Here is a 17,755-nt window from a genome sequence, read left to right as displayed (position 1 = left end):
GATCTCCAACAACCATGCTCAGGGCTCGACATACTTTTGGACATGTAGTGAGTGTATCAGTATTCTACCATGAGGTAAAAAAAAACAGCTTTGCCATTATATAAAACCACTGTTAATGTAGGTGGGAGTGTTTGGTTTACTTTACTTGTACAGGTGTAATTACTGTGCAAATTTGAACTGTTTGGTGTTGAGCTTGCAGTGTAGAGCCTAAAGTCTGAAATGTTTAGCCTAAATGTTTTAAGATCCAGATTTACAATATGATGCATTAAAGAAAATGATACAAAATAGTTTTAGCAGAATCCAGTAACCAGACTTTTTGATATCCAGCCCTCCATGACCATTCACTATCTTCCAAAACACATTAAAAACATTAAAAAAGATATAAATCCTGATGTTCTTTCCATCTTTAACCAAAAAATGACTACACAAATAGGTAAAGTCATATTTAGGAAGCTTTAATGAATAAATAACCACAGTCTAGAATATTAAACAATCTGGAGTAAAGGTTCTCATGTCCATTCCAGTACAAAAGTATTTATTACCTATAAACATCAGCATCATTTCTCTAAGCCACCTGGTGAAATAAATTATTACAGTAGAGAGATTAAGGAGTGTGCAGTTATTTCTGTTTTTTGCTTATTTCTTTCTGCAGCTCCTGTACGTAAACATGGTCCTTCCCGTGAACCACCTTCATAATGTCCAGCGCCTGAAACAGCACAAACACAAACAGATCAAACATGTAGAACTTAAATCTACAACATGTAACCTTTCATTTAATTAAATATTTGGTCGGCAGAGAAAATAGTTAAACTGCTGAAAGTCACCATGGCAAGATACAATATATGGCCAAAAGTATTGGGACACCACTTCTAATTATTGAATGTAAGTGTTTCAGTCACAACAATTGCCAACAGGTGTAATCAGTTATATATAGGAAATTATATGCTTTCAAATTTGCAGCAACAATTTAGGGAAGGCCCTTTTCAGTTCCAACATGACTGTGCCCCTGTGCACAAAGCAAACTCTATAAAGACATAAAGAAGTTTGGTTTAAAGAAACTTCAGTCTTGACCTCAGCCCCACTGAACAGCTCTGGATTTTAGGTATTTCATCCTCTACATGGATGAACCAAGGCTGTAATCACTATATAGATTGGGGGACATGCCCCCTCCCAATATTCAGATATGTTTAAAATGTCCCCTCCAATATATTGATGTAAAATTATCAATAAACACTCACTAGTTTTGTGTACTGTTAGAATCAGTGTCAGTATTCCGATCAGTTGTTAATATGGCAGAAATGTTTTGAAATGGCAGGAACCCCAAGTACATCTGGACCCCCATTGTTTAATTTATGGCTACAGCCCTGCTCCAAACCCCAATAATCTAAGGCATGGCCTTTCATTTCTGTGGTATACATACTCTCTAAATACTGTACATTTGAGTTGGTACCTTTTTGAGTGTAGTGGATCCAGCAGATGGTCGATTTAGCACTACGTAGAGTCTCCCCAGCTTCAGATACATGGAGGCAACATTCATTGAGTAAGCTGGATATAACTTCCTGTACACATGATGGGAGAGTATTAGTATGAACATTTTTTCCATTAATTAATGACTGCAACATAAATTTCTTCTGGCATATGAGAACAAAAACTGAGATGGGAACATGTGAAGCGTGTTTGACTGTGGACGGTGTCTGATGTGTTACAGCAGCATCTAAATCATGGTGAACGTGATTCTTTCAGTGATTTTTTACATACATCTACACAGTTTTGTGTGTGTGTGTTTGCTGGTTCTACATTCCAACCTGAAGGGCTTTATGACTTTCTCTCCATAGCTCACAGCACCATCGTAGTCCTCCATGTATAAACACACTCCCATGGCCTGGTACATCATGTGTAGTATGTAAACATTAGAGTCCTCAAACACGGAACCCATTTTGTCTATGCTGAGCTCACACAGCTCCAGCAGCTCTGCAGGGGGTGCTCGGGAGTCAAGGAAACACATCATACACCTGGTGCTCTGAGAATCAAACAATTGTCTTCATCTGCTGGCAACATACTGTACTGTCTTAATACACTGGTGTGATTTCTATGGCTAAACGATTTCTACTGTAAAAATAATAACATGTTCATGCACCTTCGTCTATGCACCTTGTCTATGCCCCCCCTTTCCCTTCCCCCTGTTGTATATTGTCTTTGCACTATTGTTTTTATGTCTGCACTGGAGAAGTAGCCTGACAGTGTTTCATTATACTGCACAAGCCTGTATTGTATAATGCCAATAAAGTTGAATTGAATGTAATATTACAATAAGGGTAATGCAAAAAAAGAACACAAAGAATGGTGTAAAATGTACAGTAAGTGCTCCCTTTCTGATTTCCTCCATTATGCCACATTTGCCACCCTGATTTATTATTATTAAACAAAACATGATATTGCACAAAGGATTAAGCAAATGGAACACTTGGATTTGGTCAGCCTTTAGGAACCTTGAGAGAGGTGGGTGTGGTTTAGCGCAGAACTGCGAAGGAAGGGGGGAGAATGGGGGGAATGAACTTGAGAGTTAATTAGTGGTTACACCTGTAGGGAGGTAATTAAGTTCTATATTTAAACCCTGCTTTCCTTCCCCTCGGGTGCTTTACCTTGTGCATGATGTTTGGTGTGCAGGGGGAAGCACCTGTATAAAAAGCTATGATTTAGTTCCTTTGAAGGATTTATAGATAGAAAGCTAGAAGCTAGATGGAAAGCTAGATAGAAAGAAACATTGACAGATAGAAACATTGTTAGATGGATAGAAAGATAGATTCCTACGAACACACTCTAAAATCTTGTACAATGCCTATTCAAGATTGCAGACAATGTTTTACCTACAGGAAGGGGGCTTTATATTACTAGCCATGGTTTTGGAATGAATTGTCCAAGTTCATTGCCACATGTATACATACTTTGGCCACATAGTGTCTAATATAGTTGCTTTTTCATTAATACATGATTTTAATCCCTCATCAACCTGTAGCAGCACAATTAAATGGAAAGATGAGCAAAATGTCAGTGAACTAGAAGCAGAGCGTGATTTTAAATTGCCAAGTCATTTAACAGTCAGCAGGGAAACCCAGTAAAAGGTCACGTTCTCAATTAACTACCAGTGCACAGTGTCGACTGTGTGGCATAATGATGTGTGGGAACTGATTTAAGTCTCACTATCTGTGACGGAGCTAGAAAAATAAAAATATGATGTTTACGCTTTTTATCTTGAACATTTTTCTTAGAATCGTCAGCAGGAAATAAAGGTACGTAGGTGGAATATCATAATAGTGAGTGACAGAAAGGATATTTTTTTCTTGTTTGGCTCGACGGAAGTCTTCAATAGCATTTCTGGCATAACGAACCATGTCCCTGATGGCTTCTGGACGTGGTGTGTCATCATTCAACGTCCTCACCTTCAGCTTTACTTTGTCCTGTACCACACAAACACAGACGGGTATTAATGAGTGATGTCAAATGTATTAATGATAGTAACTATGCAATCATAAATAATTAAACTGCACATCACACACTACACATACAAATATGAGTCCATCTGATTACTAAAGGCTTTTTAATAAATATAAAATAATGAAAGGTGATCAAATTTGCAGAACTATCTGGAGAACATACTGAAACTATATTGATAAAACAGCTAGTCATAGCAGGTGCATCTCCTACCCCTTAAAAACAGATCTAAAAACAGCTGGTCTGGGCTTGACGTGTGTACATCCCCTCCTCACGTCGCCACATTAAAATCATCCCTCAATGGTCCTGTTTTCCTCAAATAAATATAGTAGATTTTTACCATAGAATAAATCAGTACTGAGCTTATTAATAACAGGAATGCAGGAATAACAAAATATTCATGATTTCGTACCTGGATTTTAGTTTTGCATTCTGTACAGTCACAGGTAAAGTAATAGGAGTCTCTGAGTCTTTCCATTCGATCTTCTGTTGGGTACAGCAGATCAATATAGCTGGTGAATATCTACACACACACACACACACACAGACATATACACAGTTAGCTTTGGAACCACTGTGCTACTTAGTGCAATATAAATTGATAATACATCAAACGTATGTATAGTGGAAACACAGATGGTCGCATGGGGGTTATTTTCTGTACAGAAAGAGTATTTTTCTTGTAGGTTCCTGTTTAGAGGAGAATGTTGTGATGTGACATGTAAGCTCACAGTCTCAGCCCTGACCACTGGACAGGGTTCATTTATTTATTTGTAGGTTTAGCCTTGTTTAATTCAGAGCTAATTCAGTCATAGGCTCAGTGGAAAGGGACCAGAAGCTCTCTAACAAAATCCGAGCGCTTCATTTGTCCATTAATAAACCGTAAGACATTTTGTAGAACCGGGTCCTTTCACCCTACTGGCCCAGCATGGTCTCACCTCCTCTCCTTTGTTGATCTGTTTTACCGCCCGAACCTCTGCCAAAATCCCTCTGTATGTAACAATGACATTGGGACAGCAGCTGTGATTCATCAGTGCAACACTGAAAGAGACAGTGATGGAAAAAATTAATGATAAACATGCTGATTCATTACATAGTTTTAAAAACATGTTTGTAAACTCTTGATTTCTGTAGTAATGAACCGAAGTAACTAAAATTAAGAACTCACTCTGGAAACACTGCTGATCCCACGTGAGAGAGTTCTTCATCCTCCACTGTGAAGCCGTTACAATGCACCTATAAATGGTTGAGAATGGGGAAACGACACAGGAATGGAATGGAAAACAATGGAAAACATGATCAGGAACACTTCCAAACTTTCCCACCACCAGAGGCCAACTAAAAAATAATAGTTTAATGTAAATTGCACTGTTTCCAGGTAAATCAGTAACAAAAACATACTGCATTTCAATAAACACACATATACACTTGTCTTAAAAAGAAAAAAAAACTTATTTGGGCAGGTTCATTAGTCTGTTCACAAAAGAATGTGGACATCCTACCATGAATTTGTTCAAAACCCCTGGTGATTTCACACACACTCCTCCCCATCTTTGCGGCCACATCAAGATTTTTCAGTGTTTCTGAGAGAATTTAGAAAAACTATCAAATTCAGGCACTGATGTCGGCAATCTGCATTTTTCTTCATCCCAAATGTGTTCTTTTAAGTGGTGTGCTTAAGGTCAGGGTTTTGTGCAGGCCAATAAACCCAACAATCCATGTGTTTATGGACCTTGCTTTGTGCACAGGGGGAGCAGCAATGAGGTTTAATTAATGTCATTAAATTTACATTACTAATTTTCTAAACCTGCTAGGCATCAGTGTGGCTAACCACCTGAATTCAGTAATTAGAATTTGTGTCCATGACCTTTTAGCCATGTATTTAACATGGTGAGTGTGTACCTGCGAAAACAAAGAGAACAGGGCCTGGTGATCGGGGAAGTCCAGGTATTTGGAGTAGAAGTGGTGCAGTTCAGCAATATCTGCTTCATTCATCTCTCTCTTCTCATTATCCAACTTATCCAGATCTAAGAGAGACATTGTAAGGAGAAGGAAATGCAGACATCAGTGATGTGGTGTCTTTTCACTGAAGTGGGCGACCACAGGTTAATTATTGACATAAATTATGGATGGTAACATGTGTATGGGTCTTCCTCAGGATCATCATTTTCATATTTTATCACTGCTTCATCCTGGTCAGGGTTGTGTTTGGTCTGGTCTGGAAATCAGTAATGCAGTAACACGACCCGGTGAACGGTGAAGCATTGTGAAGCAGCTATTAAATTGGGTACTGTACAGCCAGCAACATTGGCCATGGAAACTTGGTTTGATCTGACCTCCAGTCACTGCAAGAAGTTTGTCATGTTCTTTTCACATCTACATGAATTTTATACAGGCAGTTCAATTTCCTCTCACCTTCTAGATTACTTAGAGGCTAGACTGATTGTTACAAAGTGCCTGTATGAAGGAGTGAGTGAGTGAGTGAATGAGTGAGCTAAATGTGTGAGTTGAGTGAATAAGTAAGTTAGTTGAGTGAGTGAGTTGATTGAGTTCAGTGAGTTGAGTGAATGAGTGAGTGAATTGAGTTCAGTGAGTTGAGTGAATGAATGAGTGAGGTGAGTGAATGAGTGAGTTAGTTAAGTAAGTTGAGTAAGTGTGTGAGCGTCCAGTGTTTCCAGGTGGCACCTGACCCGCCACAAAAGAACCAGGATGAATCACTTGAATATGAATGAATGAATGAATAAATGAATAAATAAATGAAGGAATATGAACTTACTGCCCTCCATGTCCTTCAATAGCAGCAGTTTCTCTGATGCACTCCTCTCCTTCTGAACCTTCTGTAAAGTGGAGAAAAAAGGGAAAAACCAGATCATCAAATATCTTGCTATTAGAATGGCTTTAATAAATAAATATAAGATTGTTAATTCAAATGTGAACACTACATAAGACTACATAGCTATGGATAATTGGACAACAATGGATCATTTAACTTCTCGCTCTGTTAGTCAGTGATGGTGTGAATTTCTTTAAGCATATCTCACGTCATTTACGTTACACTGTGTAGACCAGTGCTATCTGATTCCAATTTATTAAGATGTTAATAATTATTATTAGTAGTGGGTGTGGCTAAAACACATCAACTCCAGCATTAGAAGAGGTGTCTACAGTGTATAGTGTAGTTAAACGTTCTTTCAGTATGTCTGTGTGGGATGGCAGTAGTATTACATACTCACCAGTTTGTTGATGATCCGAGCCACCAGTCTGACGGTCTCGGTTGGGCACCATTTCTCACCAAAAGTGCACATGGACGAACATTCCAGCTTGTGCATCGGCCAGTCACCTTTCTGAAAAAAGCACACAGATTAATACATACATACATACATACTACTAGGGTGTGAACACATACATATGGTTGCAATATAACTAATAACTAGTTGACTAAAGATACAAAGAAATAAAGATAATCTAACACATAGATCATTTGTCAAACCCCACTAACAGAAATAAACAGCATATTACAGAACAGTTGCTAAAAACAACAACATTAAATCTACAAATCCACAGAACCCAAACATTTCATCAAACCATCTGTATTTAACCATTCCAAGTTTTATATATGATTTTAGGAGAATCTGCTGTCTAAGCAAGTGAAGCTGTGTTCTTTACACTTCATTATGATGCACATTAAATTAGCACTGAACTGGAATTCTACTAGCATTAGCCAAAGGCCAGTAACATTATCAGACTAACACAGCTAGTGATAATGAGTATGAAAGATTAGAAATCATCATCCTGCTGAGAGCTTAAGGTCGGCTTACTGGGTTATAAAGAGGCACTTACAAGAAATGGAACAGTAGCTGAAAATGTATGTTGGTATCTGTTTGTGTTTTTTTTTATCATAGTAATTGTTTATATCACAATATTCACATAAATAAAAAGTATATTAATTTATTAACTACTTTTATTTTAATACAGTTTTCTTTTCCTTTTCAAGCATGGATGATTTATACTGTTCCAACATCAACATGTGTGTACTTTATGGAGGCACAGTGGCCCAGCAGTACAGGTTCTGAGAAGCTTAAAGCACCAGGGTTCAAGCCTGATGTTCTCACCCAGGGGTGTCAAACTCATTTTCACAGAGGGCCACGTATGCATTATGGAGGCCCTCAAAGGGCCGATCGCAACGTATCCTGCTGTGATTGCAGTCGCCTTTTAAGTCTTGGACAACTTGTTGTTTTTCTTGGAGGCTAAATTCTGTTTGGTGTCAACATGCCAAATTTATACTGTATATTTATAATATATATCTACATTTATATTGTACTCCTTTACCACAGACACAGCCTCATAACACAAGAGACGTACCGTTTTTTCTTCTTGAACTTGTATTCACTTTCCCATCTTTCCTTAAATTTCCTCCTTCTGCTTCAATTTTCTCTTCTTGTACATTTTGGGATTATTTGTAAATATTTCTCAACACCACTTGTTGGAAAACCGCCTCAGTTAAATGCTGATGTGGAAACACTGCCCTCTAGTGGCGGGATGCAGTCACTTTGCAGGTCACAAAACCGGCATGCACTGTGGGAGATGCAGTTTATGTACGATTTTACAGTATATTTTAAGACAATCATACGTCTTTTAAGCTCTCGTGGGCCACATAAAATGATGTGGCAGGCCGGATTTGGCCCACGGGCCTTGAGTTTGACACGTGTTCTAACCCATGGGGGTTTCCATTTAGAAATAATATTGGGTGCCCTAATCGCTTTTAGGTGTGTGTAAGTAAGTAAGTGTAATAGATTGATGCCCTGTCTGGGGAGTTATTCCAACCATGTGCCCATGGTTTCCAAATGGCACAAACCCAAAAAACCCTGAGCTTTATTTAGGAGTTATATATACACGAACATAAACACATAAATGTGTGCTTGCTATTGAAAAAAGAATCCTCACCTGGCATTCCACATTGCAATAAAAGGCTTTCTTGCATTTTCCACATTTTGAAAGGCCCTCTTTCCTGAGGAAAAAGAGATCTTTTTTTTTAGAGATAAGGTGCGGACAACAACACTAATGGTCATTTGCCAAGAACATATGGCATTCACACCCACAATTCAACCATGAAGCAGCTGGTAACACACACACACACACACACACACTGGTGCAGTATTACACCACATGGTACTGTGTGTCTGTCTGAATGGAGGCCACACACTTTATTGCACTGCAGGATGAAAATACCCACTGGCATATTTAGAAAGCGCTGACACCAACCAACCAGCAAGAAAGAACGACTGGTTCCTGTAGTGTTGCAGAACAGCACTGAGAAATGAATCTCAGTATTCTGTATACTAAGTTCAATCAAATGCAGTGCAGACTTCTCAATACTGGGGTCAATTCACAAAGCCATAACAAGATTTGGTTATTTTGTCCATGCTTTGTATTTATGTAATGTGTGTAATTTATTTCAAAAATTCTTTATGGTGGTTCTTGAATTTCATCCTACCATCCAAATACTGATATCTTTTGTCTTCACAGAAAGTGATGGTTAGGTCTTTCTTGGAAAAATGTACTTTGTAATTAATTTGTTATAATAAAAACATTCTACACCATCAAACCCAAACTGCTCTCAGGATATGTCTGCTCCAACAGATTCTGTCAAATTTTTAAAAAAGCCACAATGATTATTTTGGACAAAGAATTATGTGTTCAAACTATTTTAGTCATGAAAACAGCACAAATGCAGAAATAAATACATCCCAAGGCTGCCATAAAATAAATGTCTCTTACGAGTGCATGCAAAGTCTTGTAGCTGTATCTACTTTGGTTAGCAATGGTGTATTAGCAGCTTTACCATCTGCTAAAGCCATTTGTGGGTGTGGGTGTGTTTGATTTTATAGCTGTGCCTTGATTTCTAGCCAGACAAACCAAGGCTTTCAAATACTTAGCAGTTTTTATAGACATAACCTCTGGGGAACGGTATCAAAGAGGTCGAACCAGAAAGAAACCACAATGAGACCGTTCCACCGTAATAAACATGAAAGCTCAAAGACTGGAGGTATATACATTTATTTTATATATAAGGCATATATATTTTAATTGCCTTTGTACATGTGTTCCGAATATGTGTGCCTAAAACACATCATTACAAAGGTTGTCCACATACTTTTGGCTGTATATAGTGTGTGAAAATTACAGTGAAATTGTTGTTATAATTTCACTTTGTTGCAATGTGAGGGAGCAGAGAGGAAATTAGGTTGCCTCTGCAATGCAGCAATAGGAACGTTTTAGGATGCGTGATACCCTCTACCTTTCTCCTCAAAGGTACTGTAAGTGTTATGAAGAGAGAGGTCGGACCCAAAGATGCAGAGTAAAAGGTTTCTTTTTATTTAACAATAAATAATAAAATACCGTCAAAACAAAAGGGGAAAAGGAGAACAGAAAACAAATCGGGGAATCCCGATCGAGCCTCCGACGTCACTGGCAACTGAAAAAGAGAAAGAAAACACAAAGGAACAAATTGGCGGACGCGAGGCGCGAACCCGGGTCGCTCACTCGCGGACCAACCGCCTATCCAACAGCGCTACGGCGCGGCTGAAAGCACAACAGCTCCTTAGGGTTATAAGGAGTATAAAGAGAAGGGGATCTCAGGATATTAATCCGTGAGCAACACAAAGCCCCATAAAAGCGGGCTTTTTAGAGAAACCAGACCGGCACTGTCACCAGCCCGGGATTGCTGGGAGGAAGCCGATTTGAAAAAGGGATAAAGAAGAGAGACGTGGATTCGAACCGGGGTTGCTCCACTGCCAGTGCTGAGCTTACACCACTCAGCCAAACCGGCGCCAATGAACCCGGGAATCTGACAGCGCCTTAACAAGACTGCGGTCGTATTAGCATTAGCCCGCTGCTAACCATGCAAGCGGGGGAAGTAGCGAAATCAAAACAAACCGCAGCGCGAGGGCTGCACGGAATCGCACCAGCTTTTCTTATTAAAGAGATCTAAGCCCTAAAAATACCTCGGCCTTACGACCTACACACCCAACCACTATACAGTGCCTGGGGAACCGAACTAACCCTATGAAAGAAAAGGGCTGATGCGATGCAGCCATGGACAAAAAAGAGAACAAAAGGTGCGACACCTGCAGTGTGGCGACACCCCCTTAAATAGGAGGCTCGCACCTGCAGGTCGTTCGCCCTAATCAGCTGGCCTCCTATTTGAGGCCACGCTGCCCTTTGTTCTGTAACGCCTGCGAGGCTGGGAACTGGTGGTCTGTTCACCAGACCTCGCAGGCACCCTAACAGGACCCCCCCCTCTAGGGACAGCTCCCGAGGTCCCAAGACCCGCGGACCGGTTCCTTCGGTACTCACGGATCAGTTCAGGGTCCAGGATGCGTCGAGCCGGTACCCATGAACGTTCCTCGGGGCCGTAACCTTCCCAATCCACCAGGTATTGGGTGCTACCCTGCACTTTCCTGCTATCCAGGAGGCGGCGAACCGTAAATGCAGGGGCACCCTGGATGATACGAGGGGCGGGAGGTTGTGGGGGGGGTAAAGCTCCCCCGCCCACGAATGGGCGGAGTTGGGAGACATGGAAGGTTGGATGCGCCTTCATCCTGGGAGGCAGCTCCAACCTATATGTCACCGGGTTTATCCGTCTAACTACCTTGAACGGACCAATGTACCTCGGTGCCAGCTTGTGAGTGGTACCTTTGACGGGGAGATCCCTCGTCGATAAGAGGACACGTTGGCCTGGTCGGAAAGTTAGAGCCGGCTGCCGCCTACGGTCAGCATTGCGCTTCATGGAGCGCTGAGAGGCCAAAAGGGCCTGTCTTGCTTTCCTCCAGGTGGCGCGGCAGCGACGGATGTGTTGCTGCACAGTCGGCACCGCAACCTCTTGTTCCTGCTCAGGAAACAGCGGAGGGGGATAGCCGAACTGTGCCTCAAATGGTGACATACCCAATGCGGCATGGTGCAGGGTATTGTGGGCAAATTCAGCCCACATCAACTTATCCGCCCAAGTGGCTGGATTTCCTGCAGTGAGGCACCGAAGCATCTTGCCCAGATCCTGAATTACCCGTTCCGATTGCCCGTTGGACTCGGGGTGATATCCCGAGGATAAGCTGGCCGTCGCGCCAAGAAGTTGGCAAAAGGCTCGCCAGCACTGGCTAATGAACTGCGGACCCCGATCCGACACAATGTCAGACGGGACCCCATGTGCTCTCACCACATGTTGCAGAACCGCCTGTGCGGTGGCCATGGCGGACGGGAGCTTGGGCATCGGAACGAAAAGGCAAGATTTAGTGAACCGGTCAACAATCACCAGTACCACCGTGAATCCCCTGGATTTAGGCAACCCCGTGACAAAATCCAGTGCCAGGTGGGACCACGGTCTTGAAGGTACTGGCAACGGGTGGAGAAGTCCACGAGGACGCTCTCTTGTGCTTTTGTTAGTTGCACAGACAGCGCAGGCACGGACAAAGTCCTTGACCTGACTCTCCATCCCCGGCCACCAAAACCTTCGGCGCAACAACACCAGGGTCTTAGAAACTCCTGGGTGAGCCGCAAATGAGGACGCGTGAGCCCATTCAAACACCTGACGACGGACTGTTGATGGTACAAACAGCCGGTCAGGTGGACCTCCACCTGGGTCGGGCTCAACCGCTTGAGCGTCCCGAACTGTCTTAAATATGCCCCACGTTACCGGGGCAGCAATTTGGCTCTGGGGGATGATAGGATCAGGCTCAGTCTCAGGTCTGGTCGGTTCCCACTGCCTGGACAAGGCATCAGGTTTGACGTTTTTCGACCCTGGTCTATAAGACAGGGTGAAACGAAACCGACCAAAAAAAAGTGACCACCGAGCCTGACGGGAATTCATCCGCTTCGCCTGTTGGATAAACGACAAATTCTTGTGGTCTGTCCAAACAAGGAAGGGATGTTTTGCCCCCTCGAGCCAATGTCGCCACTCATCAAGCGCCAGCTTGATGGCCAAAAGCTCCTTATCTCCTACCGGGTAGTTACGCTCGGCAGGAGTTAGACGGTGCGAAAAGAAAGCACATGGGTGGAGCTTCTTTTCCGGACCCACTCTCTGGGACAATACCGCCCCAACCCCGACATCAGAGGCGTCCACTTCCACTATGAAAGCTTCCTCTGGATCGGGCAACTGCAATACAGGAGCAGTTGTTAAGAGAGCCTTAAGCCTATTGAAGGCTTGTTGGGCCTGCACCGTCCATTTAAACGGACCCTTACCCGTAAGGGCCGTCAAAGGAGCGGCGACCGAACTGAAGTTCCGAATGAACCGCCTGAAAAAGTTTGCAAAACCCAGAAATCTTTGCACTAGGCGTACGGAACAAGGAGTTGGCCAGTCCTCCACAGACTTGGTTTTAGCCGGATCCATTCGGAGGGCACCCTGTGAGATTATAAACCCCAAAAAAGAAACTGATGGGGTATGGAAAACGGACTTCTCCAGCTTGACGAACAAATGATGGTCGAGCAAAAGCTGAAGAACCCGACGGACGTGCCTCACGTGTTCTTCGATGGACCGGCTAAAAATTAAGATATCGTCTAAGTAGACATAGACGTATCGGTCAAGGGCTTCCCGCAAAGCCTCATTGATAAAGCGTTGGAAAACCGCGGGGGCATTCATTAACCCAAAGGGCATCACTAGATACTCATAGTGTCCCGTGGGCGTAATGAACGCAGTCTTCCATTCATCCCCTCGCCGGATACGGATCAAGTTATACGCGCTGCGCAAATCGAGCTTCGTAAAAATTGAAGCTCGCTGAAGGGCTTCAAAAGCCGTGGCCATCAGCGGCAGCGGATAACGATCCTTAACCGTTATTGCGTTCAGACCTCGATAATCGATACAGGGGCGCAAGGTTCCATCCTTCTTACCCACAAAGAAGAATCCTGCCCCAGCTGGGGAGGACGATGGTCGGATGAACCCCTGATCGACCCTCCGACGTCACTGGCAACTGAAAAAGAGAAAGAAAACACAAAGGAACAAATTGGCGGACGCGAGGCGCGAACCCGGGTCGCTCACTCGCGGACCAACCGCCTATCCAACAGCGCTACGGCGCGGCTGAAAGCACAACAGCTCCTTAGGGTTATAAGGAGTATAAAGAGAAGGGGATCTCAGGATATTAATCCGTGAGCAACACAAAGCCCCATAAAAGCGGGCTTTTTAGAGAAACCAGACCGGCACTGTCACCAGCCCGGGATTGCTGGGAGGAAGCCGATTTGAAAAAGGGATAAAGAAGAGAGACGTGGATTCGAACCGGGGTTGCTCCACTGCCAGTGCTGAGCTTACACCACTCAGCCAAACCGGCGCCAATGAACCCGGGAATCTGACAGCACCTTAACAAGACTGCGGTCGTATTAGCATTAGCCCGCTGCTAACCATGCAAGCGGGGGAAGTAGCGAAATCAAAACAAACCGCAGCGCGAGGGCTGCACGGAATCGCACCAGCTTTTCTTATTAAAGAGATCTAAGCCCTAAAAATACCTCGGCCTTACGACCTACACACCCAACCACTATACAGTGCCTGGGGAACCGAACTAACCCTATGAAAGAAAAGGGCTGATGCGATGCAGCCATGGACAAAAAAGAGAACAAAAGGTGCGACACCTGCAGTGTGGCGACACCCCCTTAAATAGGAGGCTCGCACCTGCAGGTCGTTCGCCCTAATCAGCTGGCCTCCTATTTGAGGCCACGCTGCCCTTTGTTCTGTAACGCCTGCGAGGCTGGGAACTGGTGGTCTGTTCACCAGACCTCGCAGGCACCCTAACAGTAAGTTTGTACACAAGGTCGCATCCTAAATCTAATACCTGTACAAACTCCTCGTTCAAACAGCTCAAGTTTAAACACACTTGAAGGGCCGTGTACTGCATGTTATGACTTCTGGGATTTCTATCATTTCTGCAGTTGTTTTAGTTTTGTGATTGAATAACTGGAACACAAACTTCCCTGTCTAAAGCAAATTTGTTTAAGTTTATTTTGGGTTTTCTATAGAATATGAAAATCTGCTATCTGCTCAAATAAACATACAGCACTAAGTGACATCATCTACTTTTATTTAGGTGTAAGGGGTACAGTATCTGGACCCTTGAGCAATAAAAGGAGTAATGAGTATGCTCTGGAAGGTCAACTTTCACTATATGTCCTGCTCAACAGTATCTGCTGCCAACTCTTCAACAGTTTTAAGAGGATATACATTTGAGGACATTTTACAGGACCAGCCTGTTTGTGCCCGGCCAGGTAGCACCAGCTGGGACTCAGACTCAAGAGCACAAGAGTGGTGTGCTAGCACATTAGACTGTTGCACCACCTGAGTGTTGGCAAACACCCTTCCCAGATGGTGTTCATATTTCATGATGATAAACCACATACACACTGCAGCCACCATGTATGTGTCGTTTAAAGCTGTGGTTCCCAACCAGGGGGTCAAGGCCCTAGGGGTCCCCTTAGTGAGCCTAGAAAGGGGGTCCCATTGCATTTAATTGAGAAAAATCGCACAAGATAGGATGGAAAAATCAATAGGTTTTTGGTATATGGGAGATTTGCTTTGGTGAATAAAGCAGACCAAGGTGAGGAAGTACGAATAATATCATAACCCATGTCAAGGGGAGTCTAAGAAAAAAAAAAGATGAGAACTGCTCATTTAAAGAACACCAGGATGAACTCAAGCACCTCTTGTGGCTTAACCAGGTTTAAACACCAGGATATTTATAGATAATTCTGGAGTGTAGACTGGGAAGTAGATCTCCATCGTTTGGATGCCTCAAAGAACTGAAAGATTTTGAGAAACGTATTAAACTGGTTAAATTGGAAATGTCCGAGGAGAGCAATGAACATAGAATCTTGTTTGTGCTGTTAACTTTGTTGAAACAGGAACCACAGGATCACAACCAAGGAATACCTTTTTCTGGGCCAACCCAATCCAGGCTATGCTCAACTGTGGACTTGTGTAACCAGACCAATGCATTCTGGGAAAGGATATTTATCTGCTTTTTATTATATGTATGTAGGAAACCTATTTGAAATAAAATGTTGGAAAACTTTTATTTATTGCTAATTTCAGTAGCACTGTGAGTGAAATGAACACCACCCAAGTTTGGGATTGTGGCACCTGATTACACTGAAGGCTAACAGCACATACGTCACAGCATAGAATTTGCATGAATATGAATTTTACATTTATTTTTATAGTAAAAATACATCACACGAGAGAAAATGATAACAGCCACGCCCATTGTTTATTGTGTACAGCGCCATCATGCACTACCCACAGCAAGTTCTATGGGGACCACTGAGCCGTTGTAGCCTAACGGTTAAGTAAGCAGGACTAGTAGGCAGAAGGTTGCTGGTTCATACCCCACCACTGCCAGGTTGCCACTGTTGGACCCTTAACCCTCGATCGCTTAGATTGTATACTGTAAGTCGCTTTGGATAAAAGCGTCAGCTAAATGAGGTAAATGTAAATAAGACCGCTGATCTCATAATGCATACCGTGTTTTGGCTCGAGCGAGTCCATGCGCAAAAGCGCGTGCAATTGCAACACAACGTTTATCAGAAATACACGAGATTTTTACTTTAATGCGTTTAATGCATAAAAACGATTTAAAATATGTGATTTATCTTACCTGGCGAAACAGTGCTCGCACGTGTGACCGCGCTCGCTGACCGACAGCACGTGAGAGAAGGCTGGGCACGCGAACAGCAGCTCGCCCACCCGGTACGCTCTGGTCACTCGCAGCCCCCTGCCTTTCCCCCTACTGTCAAAGCTCTCCACTCCGTCTATCCCTTCCACCGTCATCCTATCCAGCACAAACCCAAACTACCGACAAGTAACCGTACAGATCCGTTATACCACACAGCAGAGAATAAAGACCCCCAGTGTTTGTGCTGCACTGGTGTAGCAGGGTCCGGATTCACTGCGACTGCGTTTTAGGAGCCCACTGCGTGCAGCGTTACAGGATGAGACCTGTTTCAGTCAGTGGAGAAGGTCCAAGGTCCGCCCACTAACCGAGACACATGGGAGCACGCACGCACAGACCAGCACACCAGTTACTGGGATGGACAGAACTGTTGGGAATACGAGTATGATCATGCTTTATTTAGGGTTCAATTACTTATGATCATTTTATTTAAAACGTGGCATTATTAAACCAGGTTGTATTAAAGGTGCAATTTGTAATTTGTAAAACCAGTGATAGCTTAGTGGTTAAGGTACTGGACTAGTAAACAGAAGGTTGCCGGTTCAAGCCCCGCCACCACCAAGTTGCCACTGTTGGGTCCCTGAGCAAGACCCTTAACCCTCAATTGCTCATTGTGTAAGTCGCTTTGGATAAAAGCGTCTGCTAAATGCTGAAAATGTAAATGTAAAACCAAGGCTCTTTGGGGGGTGCTGGGGGAGGGGTGAACGGGTGCAGGGGTAAATTATACTAGCTGGGACCCAGGGTTCGAATCAGCCCAGTCAGGTGGCTACATACAGACATGATCGGTGTCCAGTGAATTGCAAAATGGATTGCGTCCAGTGATTCCTGTGAAGCCGAACCCACCGTGACCCTGAACATGATAAAGTTGTGGTATGAAAATAAAATGAAGGCACATTTGGCTGTGAGTAAATTTAAAAATGTGTGTGGACTGGCACCCTGTCATGGGCCCAGTATGTCCAGGTGGTGTAGTACCCACCAAGACTTTGATCAGCATGAAACAGTTTTTAACTATGAATCAATTCTAATTTTTTCATTTCATTTTCATGTTTTCCCACCCCTCTGTCCTTATCAGGGTCTCAGTGGGTCCAGCTCCCCCGGAATCACTGGGAGCAGCTCCCCCGGAATCACTGGGAGCAATGCAGTAACACACACCAGTCAGGACGCCAATCTATTGTGTGGCTTGGCCAACTGCCCAACTCTCTTATCCGGCCAGACATAGCCAATGATGTCTGTGTGTAGACACTCAAATGGTTGATAGCACTACTGTGGATTTGAACCCTGGACCCCAGCAGTAGTGCCACTCAAGATCCTAACGGAATTAATGTTCTAACCAGCTTTACATAATAGAACAAATCTGCTTGTGCTTTTGTTGGATTTTATTTTGTTTTATATTATGAATGATGGTCCCGCTTCTAAAGACCTGGGTTCAATCCTTACCTCCAGTCACTATCTGTGAGGAGTTTGGCTTGTGAGTTTCCTCTGGGTACTGAAGTTCCTACCATATTTAAAAACACGTGAAAGGTTTAATTTGGCTCTAGATCTGAGTAAATGTGTGATTGTCT

General features: G+C 43.2%; 1 protein-coding gene across 1 annotated transcript; it reads right to left on the bottom strand.

The window, feature by feature from the left end:
- Positions 1–434: 434 nt before the first annotated feature.
- smyd2b (SET and MYND domain containing 2b) lies at positions 435–16,418 on the bottom strand. Its single transcript, XM_063001120.1, has 12 exons — positions 16,119–16,418; positions 8,437–8,500; positions 6,726–6,836; positions 6,269–6,329; positions 5,395–5,519; positions 4,661–4,728; positions 4,431–4,533; positions 3,905–4,015; positions 3,335–3,458; positions 1,806–1,980; positions 1,451–1,559; positions 435–706 (listed from the first exon to the last, which is right to left on the bottom strand). Exons 1-12 carry the CDS (start codon positions 16,289–16,291, stop codon positions 620–622), a joined length of 1,311 nt encoding a protein of 436 aa, XP_062857190.1. The 5' UTR covers positions 16,292–16,418; the 3' UTR covers positions 435–619.
- Between the last annotated feature and the right edge of the window lie 1,337 nt (positions 16,419–17,755).

Source organism: Trichomycterus rosablanca, chromosome 9 (genome assembly GCF_030014385.1).
Source record: "Trichomycterus rosablanca isolate fTriRos1 chromosome 9, fTriRos1.hap1, whole genome shotgun sequence".
NCBI classification, from domain to species: Eukaryota; Metazoa; Chordata; class Actinopteri; order Siluriformes; family Trichomycteridae; genus Trichomycterus; species Trichomycterus rosablanca.
The sequence above is the reverse complement of the archived record's forward strand: the minus strand, read 5'-3'. Positions and strand labels throughout refer to the sequence as shown.

What these genes read in the sequence shown, in the direction of transcription:
- smyd2b (XM_063001120.1), bottom strand. Translation starts at nt 16,291, where the DNA reads ATGACGGTGGAAGGGATAGACGGAGTGGAGAGCTTTGACAGTAGGGGG. An exon ending in AGATCAACAAAGGAGAGGAG is followed by an intron (nt 4,016 to 4,430) that starts GTGAGACCATGC and finishes GTGTGTGTGTAG; the next exon opens with ATATTCACCAGCTATATTGA. An exon ending in GATCCACTACACTCAAAAAG is followed by an intron (nt 707 to 1,450) that starts GTACCAACTCAA and finishes GTGCTGTTTCAG; the next exon opens with GCGCTGGACATTATGAAGGT.